This window comes from Manis javanica, chromosome 2 (genome assembly GCF_040802235.1).
Source record: "Manis javanica isolate MJ-LG chromosome 2, MJ_LKY, whole genome shotgun sequence".
Lineage (NCBI taxonomy): Eukaryota > Metazoa > Chordata > Mammalia > Pholidota > Manidae > Manis > Manis javanica.
The window spans coordinates 120,437,153-120,453,333 of NC_133157.1; the positions used below are offsets into that span (position 1 = coordinate 120,437,153).

General features: G+C 42.3%; 2 protein-coding genes across 9 annotated transcripts in view; one reads left to right on the top strand and one right to left on the bottom strand.

The window, feature by feature from the left end:
- DCLRE1C (DNA cross-link repair 1C) overlaps positions 1-16,181 on the top strand; it is a 70,962-nt gene that overhangs the window by 27,714 nt on the left and 27,067 nt on the right. For 5 of the 6 annotated variants that reach the window (XM_037001684.2, XM_017660333.3, XM_017660335.3 and 2 more), the window contains exon 2: positions 15,669-15,720. In XM_037001684.2, the coding sequence (XP_036857579.1) occupies positions 15,674-15,720 (47 nt within the window). In that variant the 5' untranslated portion in view covers positions 15,669-15,673. Of the gene's footprint in view, positions 1-12,128; positions 12,323-15,668; positions 15,721-16,181 lie in introns of those variants that run through there. The other variant, XM_017660334.3, reaches the window with a different exon arrangement.
- On the bottom strand, positions 1,139-11,065 carry MEIG1 (meiosis/spermiogenesis associated 1). 3 transcript variants are annotated; one of them, XM_017660339.3, is made up of 3 exons: positions 8,188-11,065; positions 4,033-4,199; positions 1,139-1,672 (listed from the first exon to the last, which is right to left on the bottom strand). In XM_017660339.3, exons 2-3 carry the CDS (start codon positions 4,168-4,170, stop codon positions 1,544-1,546), a joined length of 267 nt encoding a protein of 88 aa, XP_017515828.2. In that variant the 5' UTR covers positions 4,171-4,199; positions 8,188-11,065; the 3' UTR covers positions 1,139-1,543. The 3 variants fall into 3 exon arrangements, with proteins under 3 accessions (XP_017515828.2, XP_073085353.1, XP_073085354.1); XM_073229252.1 differs by having other exon boundaries at positions 8,667-11,063; XM_073229253.1 differs by having other exon boundaries at positions 8,682-11,053.

Consider the following 16,181-nt stretch of genomic DNA (forward strand, 5'->3'; position numbering starts at 1 on the left):
CTATAAGTTCTGCACATTAAAAATAAAACCACCACCAGTCTCTGCAAACAAAGCAATATAACTAAAAATCATAAAAGAAATGGCAATACATTTTTAAAAGCCCCTCTAATTTTTAAGAAAATTCTCTGTTAACTCTTGGATCAAAAGGGAAATACAAAAACAATTTACTGAAATTTTAAAAATGATTTTTAAATTTTACTGTATGTCAGAATCTGTGAGGTACTGTATTCACAGGCTCCAGGGATAAGGATGTGGATGTTTTGGGGAGCAATTTTTCTATCACAGTTGGTTTAAAAAAAAAAGCATTATCTGATTCAGAAGATCTGTTATGCTCAGCGAGTAGGGGTTTACCAATTCTGGGTGAACATAGAAATCGTGACCGGAGAGGCACAGATAAATGAAGCGCAGGTGATGAATAAGATGACCTCAGCAATGCTGGGAAAGGCATATAAGAGTTTTGCCAGTCTGTCTTCTCTAATATGTTTGTTCACAAAGAAAACCTGAATAAGTACAAGTTTGAGTTGGGGAAACAAATGGATCTTCGTGTTGCAGATAGTTCTGGAAAGCAGAAGCTGAAGTTGAATGAGTTCATGGATGCAAGCCCCCATCCAACAGTCTGTTTAAAGGTCACAGCTCATATATGATAACAAATAAAAACCTTATCAGTGAAAAAATATTTAAAATAAAAAGGACATCTTTCATCTATTCAATCTCCAAGCACTCAAGACTCACTAATTTGGTGGAACTTATTAAGTCTTACAGGTTAATGATCAGCTCCTCATAAGCACTCAGGCTGTTTCTCCAGTGATTCCAGGCAGCAGGGGACCTAAGTTGGCTGTATGGGGAACCCAGAAACTGGCCCCAGGACAGGACTATAAGTACAAGGAGGTGATTCAGGAAAGAAGCCCTGGTGTAGGGTAAGTGACCAGGAAGGGAGGCAACCAGCAGCATGTGTTTTCCAGGCAGATCCTGCTCGTGGTGACAGGCTTAATCCCTCTCGGGGAACGCTGGGTGCCAGTGTACAGCGCACACCTCAGCTGGATTCCTCCTGAGGCACCTCCTCCCCATCAGTTATTGGCTGAGGGCTGCTCCCAGGGGCCAGCATCCATTGGCACTTCCAGGCTACTCAGCAAGAGGCAGGAGAAAGCCACCAGGCCACAAAATGCAGATCTGTGAGTTGGAAGCGATGGTTGTGTACAGTAGTAAAGGCTGGGGGCTGGAGGCCCGAGCACTAACCGGTGTGTACCTAGCCTAATCCCTGGGATGGTTCCAAATGGGGCTATTTCCACCTGTGCACTGTGGTTTCCTGCCACAGCTGAAAGAGCAGGAAGAACAGGACCAAGTCAGTACAACCTTAATGCCTCTGTAGTTATGTTGTAGAAGAAAACAGAATGCGAACAGATGCCAAGTTTCATAGCTTTTGTGTTTCAGAACGTTCCAGTGAAGTCTGCATTTTGAATTATTCTGTAAAATGACAAACATTCACAGGATGTGGAATGAAATAGATCTTAAAAGATAATGTGAGTAATTCAAAGAACAGAGGCTAGTAAGCGTAGATTTTCACTTTGTGGACTTCTTTGTCATCACACTCCCTCTGCCTGTTGTAGTAATAGAAAGTGTTGTCCCTTCTCTGGAGTTTCTTCACATATCCTGTCTCTGGCCAACGGTCGACCTGCACATCAGAAACCAGAATACAAATACTGTAACGTTGGGCTTTTTTATGTGTTTTTCTATCAAATAGTTAACCATATAATTCACACCAAAAAACTGAAGTATAAAAATTAAATTTAAAAATACTTGAGATCTTAGTATTTATACCAAATGCTCTCTGACTTGCATCCTTATACCGTGAAACAACTCAGTGCTTCTGTCTAGATCCCAACTTCTAGATTCAAATTTCTACTCAGTGGCCAAGGAAGAGGAAACATTCAATGTTTACAAATGACTTCAAACATGATGACTTTCTAGCTTCTGGAAGCAATCCCTGTGGAGGAGATGAGGGCCTGCCCAGGCCCCGCTCTGCAGCCCCTGGTGCACTGCAGTTGGTGTTGCAGCCGTGACGTGACTAAAGGAAGCAGCTAGAGCTGAGCTCCCTGAAGGTCACGTGTATTTCTCATGCCCACAGTTCAATGTCACTTTGACACTCAATTTTTAATAGAAATTGGACATCATGAACTGTCTTGTCCTACTTCCCCCACTATTCTTTCTTGTATGTTGCATTGGTTTGCTTCCTTTATCGTCTGGCTTGGATATTTTTCTCTCCCTCCTCTTCAAACTCATGTTCTGCCTGCTTGATCAGTCAGTGCATTTCTGTGGTAGACACTTTCTTTCTGGATTTTGTGAGATGTACTTTACTATTGTCAAAATCTCATGTTCAGATTTCAATGTCTAGAAAATTACGTCCTGTCTTTCTGCACCATCTATACTGGCAGTGTCCCTTCTCATATTCCCCGCTTACCAATCACTGAGTCAGAATAGGAACACACCATGAATGCAAAGGAATATATGCTCCTTATTTTCTAACAGCATATTTCCTGTTGTCTCATGCATTCAAGAATTAGCAAAAATAGGTGGCAGCATATCTGTTAAACCTTGGCAGGCTCTCTGGCACATACAGTTGAGAAAAAGCAAGCCTTCCAATGGCTTAGGCCAGGCCTGCCTTTCAGAGCTTCCTCAGCAGAGCAAGGAAGCTGTTCTCAAGCCCCATCACTGCTCTCCTCCTTTGGGGCCGGTAGCAGGCACTTCCTTATTTATGGGATCCCCAAAGCTGCCTCCTTCAGTGAAGAAACAAAACAACTGCTGCTTCCTCAGAACAGCCACAGCAGCTTTGGGATGCTCCTGGGCTCATCAACCTGTCGTTTTTCTTGTTAGACCCCTTTGTGATTTTTAAATGTTTTCATCTTGGCTTTTTAACTGCTCACTCCCATTCCATCTACGACACGTTCATTCCGTAGACTATGGTGGACGGAGCGGTCTGGCTCTCAGATCCAGCTCTGCTCAGGCAGGAAGGTCAGCGAGCACGAATAGCACCCAGTGCCTCAGGTGAGGCAAAGGAGTTTGGCTCAAACCCTCAGACCACTCTACGCCCGTAGGGATGTGCCCATTGAGGCGGCCTTCAGTCAGCATCCTGTCCATCCCTTCAGGCCCGCTGCAAATGCCTCCAGACATGAAGTCTGTTCGGAGGCTTGTCCCCCAAAGGAAGGTATTTTGTCTTCTCTAAATCCCTGTGCTGCTTTTTGTACTACTCCCACTGCCCCACTGATTCTTGAGGTGAGGCCATCGCTTATATTTTTATCTCCTACAGCTCTTGGCACAGAAATGTACACGTGGCAGTGATGGGGTCCAGGGGAAGCTGCCCCAGGAGATGCCACTTCATTCAGTACGTTGATTGTTCTGGATTAAAGTTAGGTAAGAAACAGCTGGTCAGGAAGGACAGTCTGACCCGCCTTTCTTTCCCCCTGAAGACAGGAAATAAATCTCCCTGTGAAAAGTACCCCGGCCCCCACCCCAGGATGAAGAGACGCCCTTGTCGCCGGACAGGGGGCGCTCAGGGCCAGGCAGGATGAGCCAACAGACTCTCCTTGGTTTCTTTGCTGATTAGCACTCAAGCCGAAATTTCTTTGTCTTGTCAGTTCCTCACAAATTTATTGCTTCTTTGTTTAAAGGATATATAAATAGCCTGGCTTGGTCACATTTTGGCTTTCATATCTTTGGGGGCCTCATAAGTATGAAATTAATATTTTTTCTCCTGTTAATCAGTCTTGCCAATTTAATTATTGGACCAGCCAAAAGAACCAAGAAGTGTAGGGGACGTTTTCCTTCCCCAGCAGTTTGTGCCCAGTAAATGTTTCCATGCTGATGGACCACCTCTTTCTCTGTCTGCCTGAAAACCACTACTCTGGGTCTCAGTCTCATCAATAAAGTGAGAGAGTTGGAGGTGAATCCCTTTCAGTTTTTCTCGTATTATTTTAATTCTTTGCACCATCTAACAAATTCATTTTGAGCTCAGGTTTGTAGAGGAATAAATCTTACCATAGAGACTTGTTTCACTTGTTTATATTCAATTTCATCCCGATATCCTGCTTGTTGAAATCTGTACAGGTTTTCTATCTCTTCTGACCATTTTTTGGCACGACTTACTGATTTTGGTTTCACGTCAGAACTAGCCATGGCTACAGAGGTCTTATTACCAATTATTTCTGAAAGATGTTAAAACAACATTAACAGTTAATAGTGGCAATTGTGAAAATCCCTTTTAGAGTGAACAAAAATTCGCATTAAAAAAATGAGAGTTGCGAATACCACTAAATATATTAAATTTTAAACATTCAGCTCCAAGACTGAGATTCATGCTTTATTTTAGAAATACAATAAAATAAACTAAACCCTGAAAAATACATAGAGACCTGTTTATTTCTGCATCAAATAAAATTGCATTCAGAATTGTGGAGTGATATCCTAAAGGCTATATATTACTTCTGACGTTCCAAGCAATAGGGTGCACATTTCTGAATGATTGCTCTTGTTTTTAGCTGCTCAGTAGATTGTCAAAATATCCCACCACCATTCTATTTGATTATAGTCGAAAATGCATTCCTCTCCCAACTTTTTGTTTTCCCAAAAAGGGCACGTCAAGTCAGTCTTCTCACTTTCTCTTCTTCTGGCTGGGAAGCAATGGCTTTCTCTTTTTCTGTTTCTTGAAGACATCCCAGTCACTGCATTCCATTTACTCAGGTCACTGTGGCCCCATGTCTGTGGTAGCCCAACGTGAGAAGTGTTAACCTTACAAATAAAACTGTCAGTTATTTTACTAGCAAAAATTGGTTTATTCAGGAATGGCAGTGAATGTTAATTTGGTACAAGCACAATTTGGTATGGCAAAACCATGGGCTAATCCAGAGGCCAGAGGAGGAATGCTCCTTTATAGAGAAAAGGTGGAAGCTGGGAGGGCTGTTCTAAATAAAAAGCCCATTGGAGGAAACTGGGAGTCTGAAGTGTAGTGGCTTCTCTGTGGCTGAGTGTGACCGGCTGCCATTGGCCGAGCTGTGGGGAGAGGGGAGGGGGCGGAAAGCTTCCTCCCTTCCTCCAGCTGTGCAGCAGCCGCCGCCAAAGTAGATACCCCTTGCAAGGTGTGTCTCCTCCTGTGCCGCCTGCAAACGATGATCGGTGTGGTAGGGTGCAAGTGTTCCCAACTCCATTTTAAACAAGACTTCCTTTTAATTTTCACAAAAGTCCATGAAAGCTGTATGGCTACCATGATACTGAGAACACTGATTTTAAAACAATTTAGGTTACCAATAGTCTTTGAAATTAAAATATTAAGCTGTACTTGATGTAATTATCTTTTTCAAAGACACAATCTTGCACTTGTTTTCTCAGGTACTTCTTATTTTATTATGAAAATTTATCGCTTGTTTAACTGAAATAAAATTTCAGTTTTTCACCATTCATTTTCTCCATGGTTACTTGAATCCATTCTTCTATTAAAATATGTTGAAATACAATAAAATCAGACCTCATAAAGTTGATCTTCTAAGTGAATTAATATTATTTGAATTTTTTCAATCACAGTGACAAATACTCATTCCAATAGCCGCCCCCTTCTTCACGGTTTCAGCTATCAGTAGTCAACTGTGGTTCAGAAGCAGAGGCTCCTCCTCCTCACGTATGGTCAGAGAAGGTCAATAGTAGCCTATCATTATGTCATGATGCCTACATCATTCACCTCATGAGGTAGACATTTTATCAGGTCACATAATAAGAAGGGTGACTTTAGTAAGATAAGATATTTTGGGAGAGAGATCATATTCACATAACTTTTATTACAGTATATTGCTATCATTATTCCATTTTATTATTATTGTTCATTTATTACTATGCCTAATTTATAAATTAAACTTTCATAGGTATTATATATAGGAAAAAACATTGTGTATATATATATATATATATATATACATGTCCATATATATTTATCCATGGTTTCAGGCTTCTACTGGGCATTATCAGATAAGGGGGGACTACTGTATGTTGAAAGATCAAGAAATTTTTAAGTTTCAAAAAAGAAAAGGCAAAATAATCATCACATCAATTACAAATATCCATCCTAACAGGGGAATATCATCCCAAACTTATGAGTTAGAAGGACTTTAAAAGTTTTATGAACAAGAGTCTTACAACAAATGTTGTGTTACAAGTATAACATATTTAGCTTTACCTGAATTTAATGGGGAAAAATAGGAAATGGGAAAAAAAAGTGACATAAGTGAAGATAAATATTTCTTCAATATAAAAGATACAGTAATGGAGACAGGAGACTGAGTCATTTGTTTACACTCCATGTATCAATCACACACAAGTATTGAATGGTTCTATGCAAAATAAGGGATCTGGTCTTAAGCTTCTTGGTACCTGTAGGTTTTTGTTACATTACTTATTTAACATTCTAAATGTTGTGGCATTACATTCTATTCCAAAACCATAATGCTCACAGTGTTTGGACTTAAATCTAGATTTAAATGAATTAAAAAATCATTTGAGTCACACTGTTCACTCTGGTGAAAGAACAACTACTCAAGTGGATATATCATTAGTATTATTTGTACTTTTTCCATTGTGCATACCAACATGCCTTTTGACTAGACCAAAGAAAAGGTATTGTTAATATTTGACTTTTTAAAAACAATTTCTCCTTATTAATTTAGGCTAATGTTGTATTTTAAGGCAGCATATTGTTGTTATTGAAGGAATATATGTAAAATTTGGAACACCAAATAACAAAACAATAAGTAAGCCATACTTCAGTGAGGTCCTTGTCCTTAAGTTCCACTCATTTCAGTAAGAGGTTCACTGCTTTGTTGCTGCACAATATACTAGATGTAACCAAGTGAGGTGGACATATGGGGTACAGCCTGATGATCCATTAACATATGTAATTTAGGTAACATATATTGCATAGAAAAACAACACTCAAAAACATGAAAGGAAAAAAGTTGCAAATTCACTATACTAAAGGTACTTTCAAAATTAGTCGTTTTTATATGAATTTAGTGGCTGTCTTATATTGTTTTTACAGATGAAGCACGTTTTCTAAAATAGTGGTACAATCTTAACTTTTTTTACCCAAGCTATTTTTGCTTTTGGCTTGGCTTTTTGATACAGAATACTTCTACTTACTCATATTCATCCAAAAACTATTTTCCCAAATGTTACATAACCTTTTGTCACTTTCAAACAAAACAATCATGTCAACTATATATATAAAAAATGCTACTTTCAATAGAAAAGAAGAAAATATGCTGCCTTCAGGTGAACTACTGGGGAAATCACCATTTTTCTCAGTAGAAATACACATCTAGACATACAGGCATTTCAAGACTTTGTTTTCCCAAAGGAACAAAAGGAAACATAAAATGCATTTTCACCATAATAGGAACCTCAGGGGCTATAGTGGTGGTGCAAATGCCATTTTTTTGGTCTCATAACTTTGTCCTTACTTAAAACAATGAAACTAAAATTAGGAAAGGTCAACTCACAATTCCTCGATTAAATATTTCAGTGATTCTGGGAAATTCAGTGGTAATATTAATTCTGCTAGTAACATAAGCACTTTGAAGTTTGGTTCCTTTACTGACATTTGTGGCAAAATACATGATATAAAATGCGATTGTGCTCTGTAACAGTAAGTTGTATCTGCAACAACAGGGAATGGCAATAACTGACTTTAGCTAGTTTTATAAAAACTGGTTCTTTATTAAACAGTATTACTTTAAGTGGGTATTAAAAACCCACCAATACCAAATCTTTGGCAATCTAACGTTCTAACAGTAGTGCCTTTGATGTGGTCGACCATCTCAAACCCCTTTCTATGCGAAAACTTTTTTCATCCCCTTTTTTCTCTTCAAAGTGCTGTTTACTTTTAGTGATATTAAAACCCCAAGAGCATTAGTATCACTTATCTTCCATTTCTTTCCCTATTTTATTTTTTTCTGCTCCTAGATGCAGCAGGATATGGCAGCGTTGCGCTTTGACTAGCACATAACCTTGGTCAAGGCACTTAACATCCCGAGGGCTCAATTTCCTGAACAGTGAAAAGGTCTCATTTAGACGACCTCTAAAGTCCTCACGCTAACCGTCCCGAAGTTTTTTGGGTGTTCAGTTGAAATACCAAATTGGTTTCCCAAATACCTTCTTGTAGTCCATGGTTCAGTTGTGCTAATTTGCACTCGTACAGCGCGAAGCTGCTACACACAGCTGACTAACGTGCCTTCTCCGATCCCTCAAGCCCTTTTTCTGCCAGAAATCACCAATTTTGTCCGTGAGGTAAAAGCTGCCCAGAGAAGGATGAGATGGAGAAAGTATTCTAAAAACGGGATCAAATGACTGGTCAAATGGGAGACCTCTGCAAGGAGATCCGAGAATTGCAGCCTTCAAGCCGAAGTGGGCGCGACCAGCCCGGGAACTACTGAAGCACCAGACTCTAAGACTCTAAACAAACCGAATATAGGCTCTGCCTAAAAGAGCAGGAGAAAACACGGAATCCCCGGCGGACTGGACACATCTCAGAAACCGAGGAGGCGTGCAGAGCGGAAAGGGCGGAGCCTGAGCTTCCGGCGGCCCCGCGACGGCGTGTCCCTCCGCCCCTGGGTCCAGCCCTCCTTGGTTACCCTCGTTCGGCCGACCTGGAGAGGCCGAAGCACCCGTCCGGGATCTGGCAGGAGAGGGCGGCGGCGCTCGTGTTCCCCACTCAGGATCCATGGGCTGGGTAGCGGGAAGCCAACTGTTGTGGACTCGGGGACTCGCGTCTCCTAGCAACGAGGCGCTAGGAAGGACCCGGTCATTCAGGCCCCGCCCCCTGCAGACAGGCCTTCATTCTCACCGGCGCGGGTGGGTGGAGCAGAGGGCCCACTTTGGAAAATCAAAGTTGATCCCAGGGTGAGAACCTTGCAAGGGCTCATCCCGAAGCAGAGATGGAGAGCAAAATAATGTTCTTTGCTGCTGCTTCAGCCTCAGACAGAATTCGCCAAGGCAGCAGATAAGAGAAGAGACCATTGGCAATTCTGATCCCTGATAGTAGATTCTATCTGTCCCCCTACCCCACGCCCCCACCACCGCCCTTGCCATTTTGTTGACATTAAATGAACCAATCTGTAAGGTGGAGCATAGTGCCTGACAATTAGCCTATGATAAATGACATCTGTAACTTAAATGATTTTTCTCTATCATTTTCATTATATTTAAAATACTATTTACTTACAACTCTCAATTTATTTCTTCAACCCAAATCTCTCTAACTCTAGATTTGTATATCTTATGTAAATTCAGTATCCACTTGGTTGTCCAAAACAACCTCCCATCAAGTGCCCCCCCAGACGTGCTCCTTCCACATTCTTCCGCTTTGAGTGGATGGCCCTGGAATCCACCCTTTTTCATGTCCTCAACATCCATCCTTCAGCAAAACCTGTTGGCTTTACTGCTCCCATCCAGTCCAAGCCACCATCATGTTTCCCACTCTAGTTACTACAAAAGGTCTCTCCTAACAGGTCCCTCTTGTTCCCCATAGTCTCTTCTCAACACATTAATCAGTGTGATCTGTTTAAAAATAAATCACCCTTACGTCATTTCTCTGCTCACAATCCTGCAGTGGCTCTTCATTAAAACCAAAGCCCTACAAGATTTGCATACGACTCCTCTGTACTTGCTCTGTGACCCTGGCATACTCCATCCCATGCACACATCATGCTGTTCCTGGCCTAGCTTTCACACTGAGAACTTTGTAGTTGTTCCCTCTGCCTGGAATGGTCTTCCTCCATTTATCCCCTTGGCTAATTTCCTCATCTTCAAGTCTTTGTTAATATCTCAACTTGCCCATCCCCATCCCTCTTGCTCCCTCTTCCCATCATGTTCTCTACCTCCCTTACTATGTTCTGGTATTTCTGTCTTCCAGAGTATGTATCACTTTCTAATACATTATTTCTTAATTTTATTGTTTATCTTCCACTAGAATATAATTTGCATAAAGACAGAAATCTTGCTAACCAATTTCCCAGAAAAGTGCCTAGCACACAGTAGGTGCCAGAGCAATACATTTTAAATGAATGAGTTTCAGCACCAGGGCCACTATGATGCTCTGGAGGCATTATAGTGTCATGGCTGGGAGCATGGTGTTTAAGGCATGACCTTAGATTTTACTCTGGTTTCTTCTACTTAACTTGCAACATGACCTTGTGCAAGCTACTTAACCTCAGTTTCCTTAACTGTAAAATGAGGACAGAATTGTACATATCTGATGGGGTAGTTGTGAAGACGAAATAATAAATATAAATCATTTAAGACAGTATCTGGAACTGCATCAATGACAGATATTTCTAGAATAGGCACTCCATCACCACATGGATTTTTCTCTACTCACTACTATGTCTTTAGTGCCTATAAAAGTGTCTGGCACATAGTAGATGACCAAAGACTATTTGCTGATTTGAAAAAATGAATCCATTCCATCACATTTCCTGCAGCATTGTGGCTTCTTACCGAGACTTCCTACCCCAGACTACCTGAGTGTTCTTTCTAAACTCAAAATTTAGATTAAGCACCCATGAGAATTCCCTGGAGAATGTGGTAGAACAGATTACTTGACCCCATACCCAGAGTTTCTGATTCAGTAAGTCTAGGCTGGGATGGAGGCTTTTTATTTCTCATAGGTTCCCATATACTGTTGGTCATGCTCTTCCAGGATCTAAACTAAGAAATTCTGTTCTAATCTCAACTGTCACTCTCTTGTTTCAAACCACGCAGGCTTCCAACTACTGCTCAAGTTAAGTTTAAACTATTTGGCTTGGTGTACAAGGCCTTCAGGGTCTGGTCCCTTCTTAGCTGATTTTGCTTTGACTTCCCTCGTTAAGTCCCTATTATTTAACCCCTTTTGAGCCCAGTACTTTGGTTAAAAGGAACTATTCGCAGTGCCCAGATTGAATAAAAATCTCAGTCCCGGGACTTCACCTATTCTTGGGCCTGGTAGCTGAACTCAGGTTCACCTTCTTTGCTAAGTTTTTCTGATGGCCCCTTTCTCCCTGCAGAATTGAGCTCTCCTTCATCTCCTCACTACACACTGAGCACAGTTCCATTAAAGTACTGTAGAGTCTCTTGCATTTATTTATTTCCATGAGTTTTTCCTTCTGCTATTTGTCTGCTATGTCTGGCACAGTGCTTGGCACTTAGTAGATGCCCAGTAAATAATAATAGTGAATGTTTATTGAGTACCTACCATTTCCCAGGGCTTTGGGTAAACTTTATTACCTTCATTTGAGGATGAGAAAACTGAGTTACAAAGAGGTTAATTTAACCAAGATCACCCAAATAGTAGTGGCTCATTGAGGAGCTAACCAGGGCCTCTGAAATCTCCTACCTGGACTCCTAGCCCTTGAACCATCTATTTTGGAATGTTAACTTGAACAAATCCATACATTTCTCTGCTTGCTCTAAACCAAATTTCCTCTCAACTTCTTCCAAAACTGAAATCAGAATATATTTTTTAAAAATCACAAAACTGAAGATAAGCTGTCTGCAGCTAAAGCTTATACATTAGGACATCTTGAATTTTGAAATTGTTAACCCTTAGTAGTAAGTATAGTTCCTTGTCTTTATATTTAAAAACTATATAATATTGTGTATATATTTCTTTTCATTGCTGTCTTGGGTTAAATTGTTGAAGTCCCAAATTCATTTGTTGAAGTCCTAATTCTCAGTACTCATAACGCAATGAGCTGTTCATCATCAGGAATTGCTTACTCAATTTGTAAATTATAAATGGAAGCAGCGACTAATAGTTACTTGAGTCTACCAGGAGTCAGATAGTGTTTCTCTTGCAGTCCTCATGGTGCTGTTTCCCTTCGCGCTCCTGTTCCTGCGCAGACCGGGCTGCAGTTCAGCAGAGATACGCCTGCGTTGTGTCGAGGCTTCTGGCCGGAACCACTCGGGGTTTGCAGCTGCACTCGGGATGGCAGCGGGCACCCCAGACGCAGGCGCCCCGCGGACCTTTAAACCTTTAAACCGCGGAACTCGGGAAGCGGGCCCCACCGCGAGGCTGCTCTGATTGGGCACGGCTGCTCCCGGCCGGCCAATGGCGCGGCGGCGGCAGGTTCCCGGAAGTAGCGGAGCGGTCGAGACCTCGGCTTGCAGGCTGGGCGTAGGGGTCCGCTGGGTTTGGCCGGCGCTATGAGTTCCTTCGAGGGACAGATGGTCGAGTATCCTACCATCTCCATAGACCGTTTCGACAGGGAGAACCTGAGGGCCCGTGCCTACTTCCTGTCCCACTGCCACAAGGGTGAGTGACCGCGACGTGGGCACTCTGGGACCTGGCTGCGCGGGTTCTGGCCGTGCGTGGTCTCCAGGGGTCGGGCCCTGGGGCGAGGGTGTAGGCTTCGGAGGCCACGGGAGAGACCAACAAGTCCACCTTGTACCTGTCTGGCCCCCAGCCTCTCCCAGGCTTTTATTTCCTCTGTGCAACGGGACAGACACTGGCGGTTGCCCACTGACCAGGCATAACTGTTAGCTTCTTCGGTAGCTCTTCTGCGGCCACTGGTGAGACCGGCGAGATGACTTAGTTCTTCCCCCACGTCCTCGCTGCTGTTATGAAGAAAACAAGTTTGAAATGAAATTCTGCCATACCCTTTCAAACATTAATTAGCAAGCAGGCACCCCTCACACACTCAGATCAAACAGCCTGCCCGTAAGCAAGACGAAACGCGAGCCCCCCTCCTTTCAGACGTTCTGTCCACACCCGGTACGAAAGATTCATTTTAAGTTGGGCAAACCAGAATACTAAGATTTCACAACTGCACACAGTTAGGGATTAAGCCTGGAGCGTCATCCCCAATGGTATGATCCCCAGGTTCGATGCTCTAGGGGAGGCTGGAGTGGCTCGCAAACATTGTAGGTGAGCTCCAGAGCGGGAGTATCACTAATTCCACAACATTGTCCATTTTTAACATCCAGGATGCTGACCAATGAGTCACTAATCTTACCTGAGAAAACACTTTTAATATTCATTATGCTAATCAGCACAGCCTTTGGCATTAATCAGAGATGAAGATGGACTGAAGCTCTCTAGAAGTATGGGCGTCCCGCATGGCTTGAGGATCCTCCTAAGGACTCTTTTGAGGAGTGAATCAGTGTGTAACAAAGATAGGCACCCACATATTGCATGGTGTAATTTTAAAGCAAATTATATATATCTGCCCTTCCTCAGGGGTTGGTATGAGGGCAACTGTTTTGTGTGTGGCATCAGTTACTTTAACCTGTATAAACTTGAAGTTACTGTTTTGGAAAAATGCCCCTGCTTTCTTGCTTTAAGCCACTGATTCTTTTTAGTGAGGATAATCTGGACCGCCTCTCTCCATTTCTAACTATCGCTGGGAGCCTCTTTTAAGGGTCTTTCTATTTATTCTTGAGAATCACATGTTTCTCTCTGAATCTGCTGCTGGATGAGGATGCCCCTATTTTTACCTTTTGTGTTGCATCTCACTGGACATTTTTTTTCTCTGCTCTGTTTTTCTTTCCCACCTGTTTCACTCATCTCCTCACCTCTTTCTCTCTCTGGCAGTTACAAAAAAAAGTTATATTGACACCAGAGTTTTGAACTCAGAATGTGATAGCCATGAATAAAGTGTGGCCCAGTAGTGAGTTTGGAGAAAGAATTCATCCAAAGGAAACTATGAAATTATCATTAGCTTGTACTTTAAGCAAGAAATGGGCTTTCTTCTGCTGAGCAGTTTATAGTAACTTTTTCTGTTCTTATCACATGTGGGTCTGTTTGCTCAGCCAGGATGTAAACTCGTCAAGGGTGCAAAAACACAGCTTCTGCTTTCAGAGATTTCCCATGTTGGTTTTTAACTTTTCTGGGAAACATTTCTTTGGAGGTACTGTGGACTGAATTGTATCCCCCCAAATTCATACATTGAAGCCCTAGTTCCCACTGTGACTGTAGTTGGAGATAGGCCTTTAGAAGGCAAATAAGGCTAAATGAGGTCATAAGAGTGAGGTCCTAATTCGAGGTGATTGATGGCCTTATAAAAAGAATACGAGAGAGCTTTCTCTTCTTTCACACACACACCGAGGAAAGGCAGTGTGAGTCCCCAGTAGGATGGCAGCTGTCTGCAAGCCAGAAACCACCCCTGGCACCCTGAACTTGGGCTTCAGCTTCCAGAACTATAAGAAATGAATTTCTGTTAAGCCAACCTGTCCATGGAATTTTGTTATAGTTGTCTGAGCAGACCAACACAGAATATCTGACAAAATCTATGGACTCTTTTGCTAGAATAAATGCATTAATATCACATTTTGATATAATTTAGGATGCACCATGGATCCATTTGATGCCTGTTTACAGACCATCTAGAGCCCAGTGCAATGCTCAAGTCAGGTCTGGAGGATGAGGGGACCATGGACTTGAGCTAGTGGCCAAGGTTAGAGAAGGCCCTTTAGGGATGACTTATGATGATTTATTCTGGTCAAGGAGAAAGAAAAAGGCCATGGACAGGACTCTGGGTACATTTCTAGCAGCACAAAGCAAGCTTAATCTAGGCTCTCTTGGCAGCCAGGCAAGAAGGGGCCTGAGGTGGCAGGCGGGGTGTCTGGATAAAACAGCTGCAGGCTGCTGCCTGCTGATTGAGTTTGGGAGCATGGAGCAGAGGCCTGCAGCCTCCTTTTTGCCATGGCATGAACTTTGTGGAAACCTTGGTTACCCAAAGTCCTGCACCCATAGACCCTAAAAGCCCTGACCAGCAGTGGCTGAGACTTGTCCCCTGAGGTGGCAGGTGGACTGTCCTGTGGAGGCACATGCCCGGTCAGGGTCTGCCATATGAGGTGTGGTGACGACCTTGTTTTCCCTGGAGCAAAGAATTGCCACATATAAGCTGAGGGGTATGTGTTGTTGGTGATTAGAATAATCAGAATTGGTCTGATTTAACTACATTTAGAAGTGTTTAGTCATTGTGACCTAGACCTTTGCATGCTAAAGAGCAGCAGTGGATTGTGTTACATGTTTAATGTACCACTTGGTTTAAGTGTTACATTTCTGTAAATGACCTCTTTTGGTGTTTGTGAATTTGGAGTCTGTGGAGCCTGTGTGGATAGAAATATCCTACCTTTCAACCGCACAGTCACAGCAGGCTGGGAAGAGAATGACTCTTCTTATTCTGGCCTAAGCCTGAATGATTTCCTACAGGGTTCCAAAAGCAAGCTTCAATTTCCAGATGGACCAGTTTAAGTGACTGGAATGGAATGGTCACAGAGAGCATGGTGCAAAGGGTGGTTGGATTGAAATGAAAGAAGAGAGTAAAGGAAAGTGCTAGAAGCAGTTCTGAATGAGACCATGGTCACTATTCTTCTGAGGCTGCTCAGAGTGATTTAGACTCTGCCCTAAAATGCAAGGGATCCTCCTTTTAAATGGCTTCTCACAGTGTGGTGGCTTCTGTCCTATTTTCAGGTGAATTCTTCCTTCATCTGCAGAAGAGTACTAGGCCATAGAAATCAATTCTTTCATAAAAGTGAACGTCCTCTGCATTTTCCCTTAAAAGGAAGCTTGGGAAGAACACACAACCCAGGCCAAGGAATCCACCGAAAAAGTAATGAAATAATGTGTTCATGATTTTTGGTTCTCTTTTTTTTAGATCACATGAAAGGATTAAGATCCCCTGCCTTGAAAAGAAGGCTGGAGTGCAGGTAATTTGTCTTGCTACTTATGTGTGTTCTGAAGTCAACATTTTAATTGAGCTGCAGAAAAGTGAGAACATCGTACATTGTAAGGGCATAGCCCGATGGACTTACAGTGGACACATCTGTTCCACCCAGATTGAGAAATAGAGGACCCCAGCAGCCCAGCACAGACCCCCATTGCTCCTCCTAGGCAGCCCTCTCCCAGCGGTGACCTCTGCTCTGACTTTTGTCTTCATGGTTCTGGCTGTTTTTGAACTTTATAAAAAGGGAATCATACCGAATGGACTTCTGCCTTTGTTTTATTTCACTTAGCATTATAATTGTATGACTCGTCCATGCTATTGTGTGCAGTAATAGTTCACTTTCATTTTGGTAAATGTGTGTGTATATAGGTAAATAATTGTGTTATGAAGACTCATGTGATATTTTAGATCCTCTCTTAAATTTAAATTACTGCATTCTTTTCT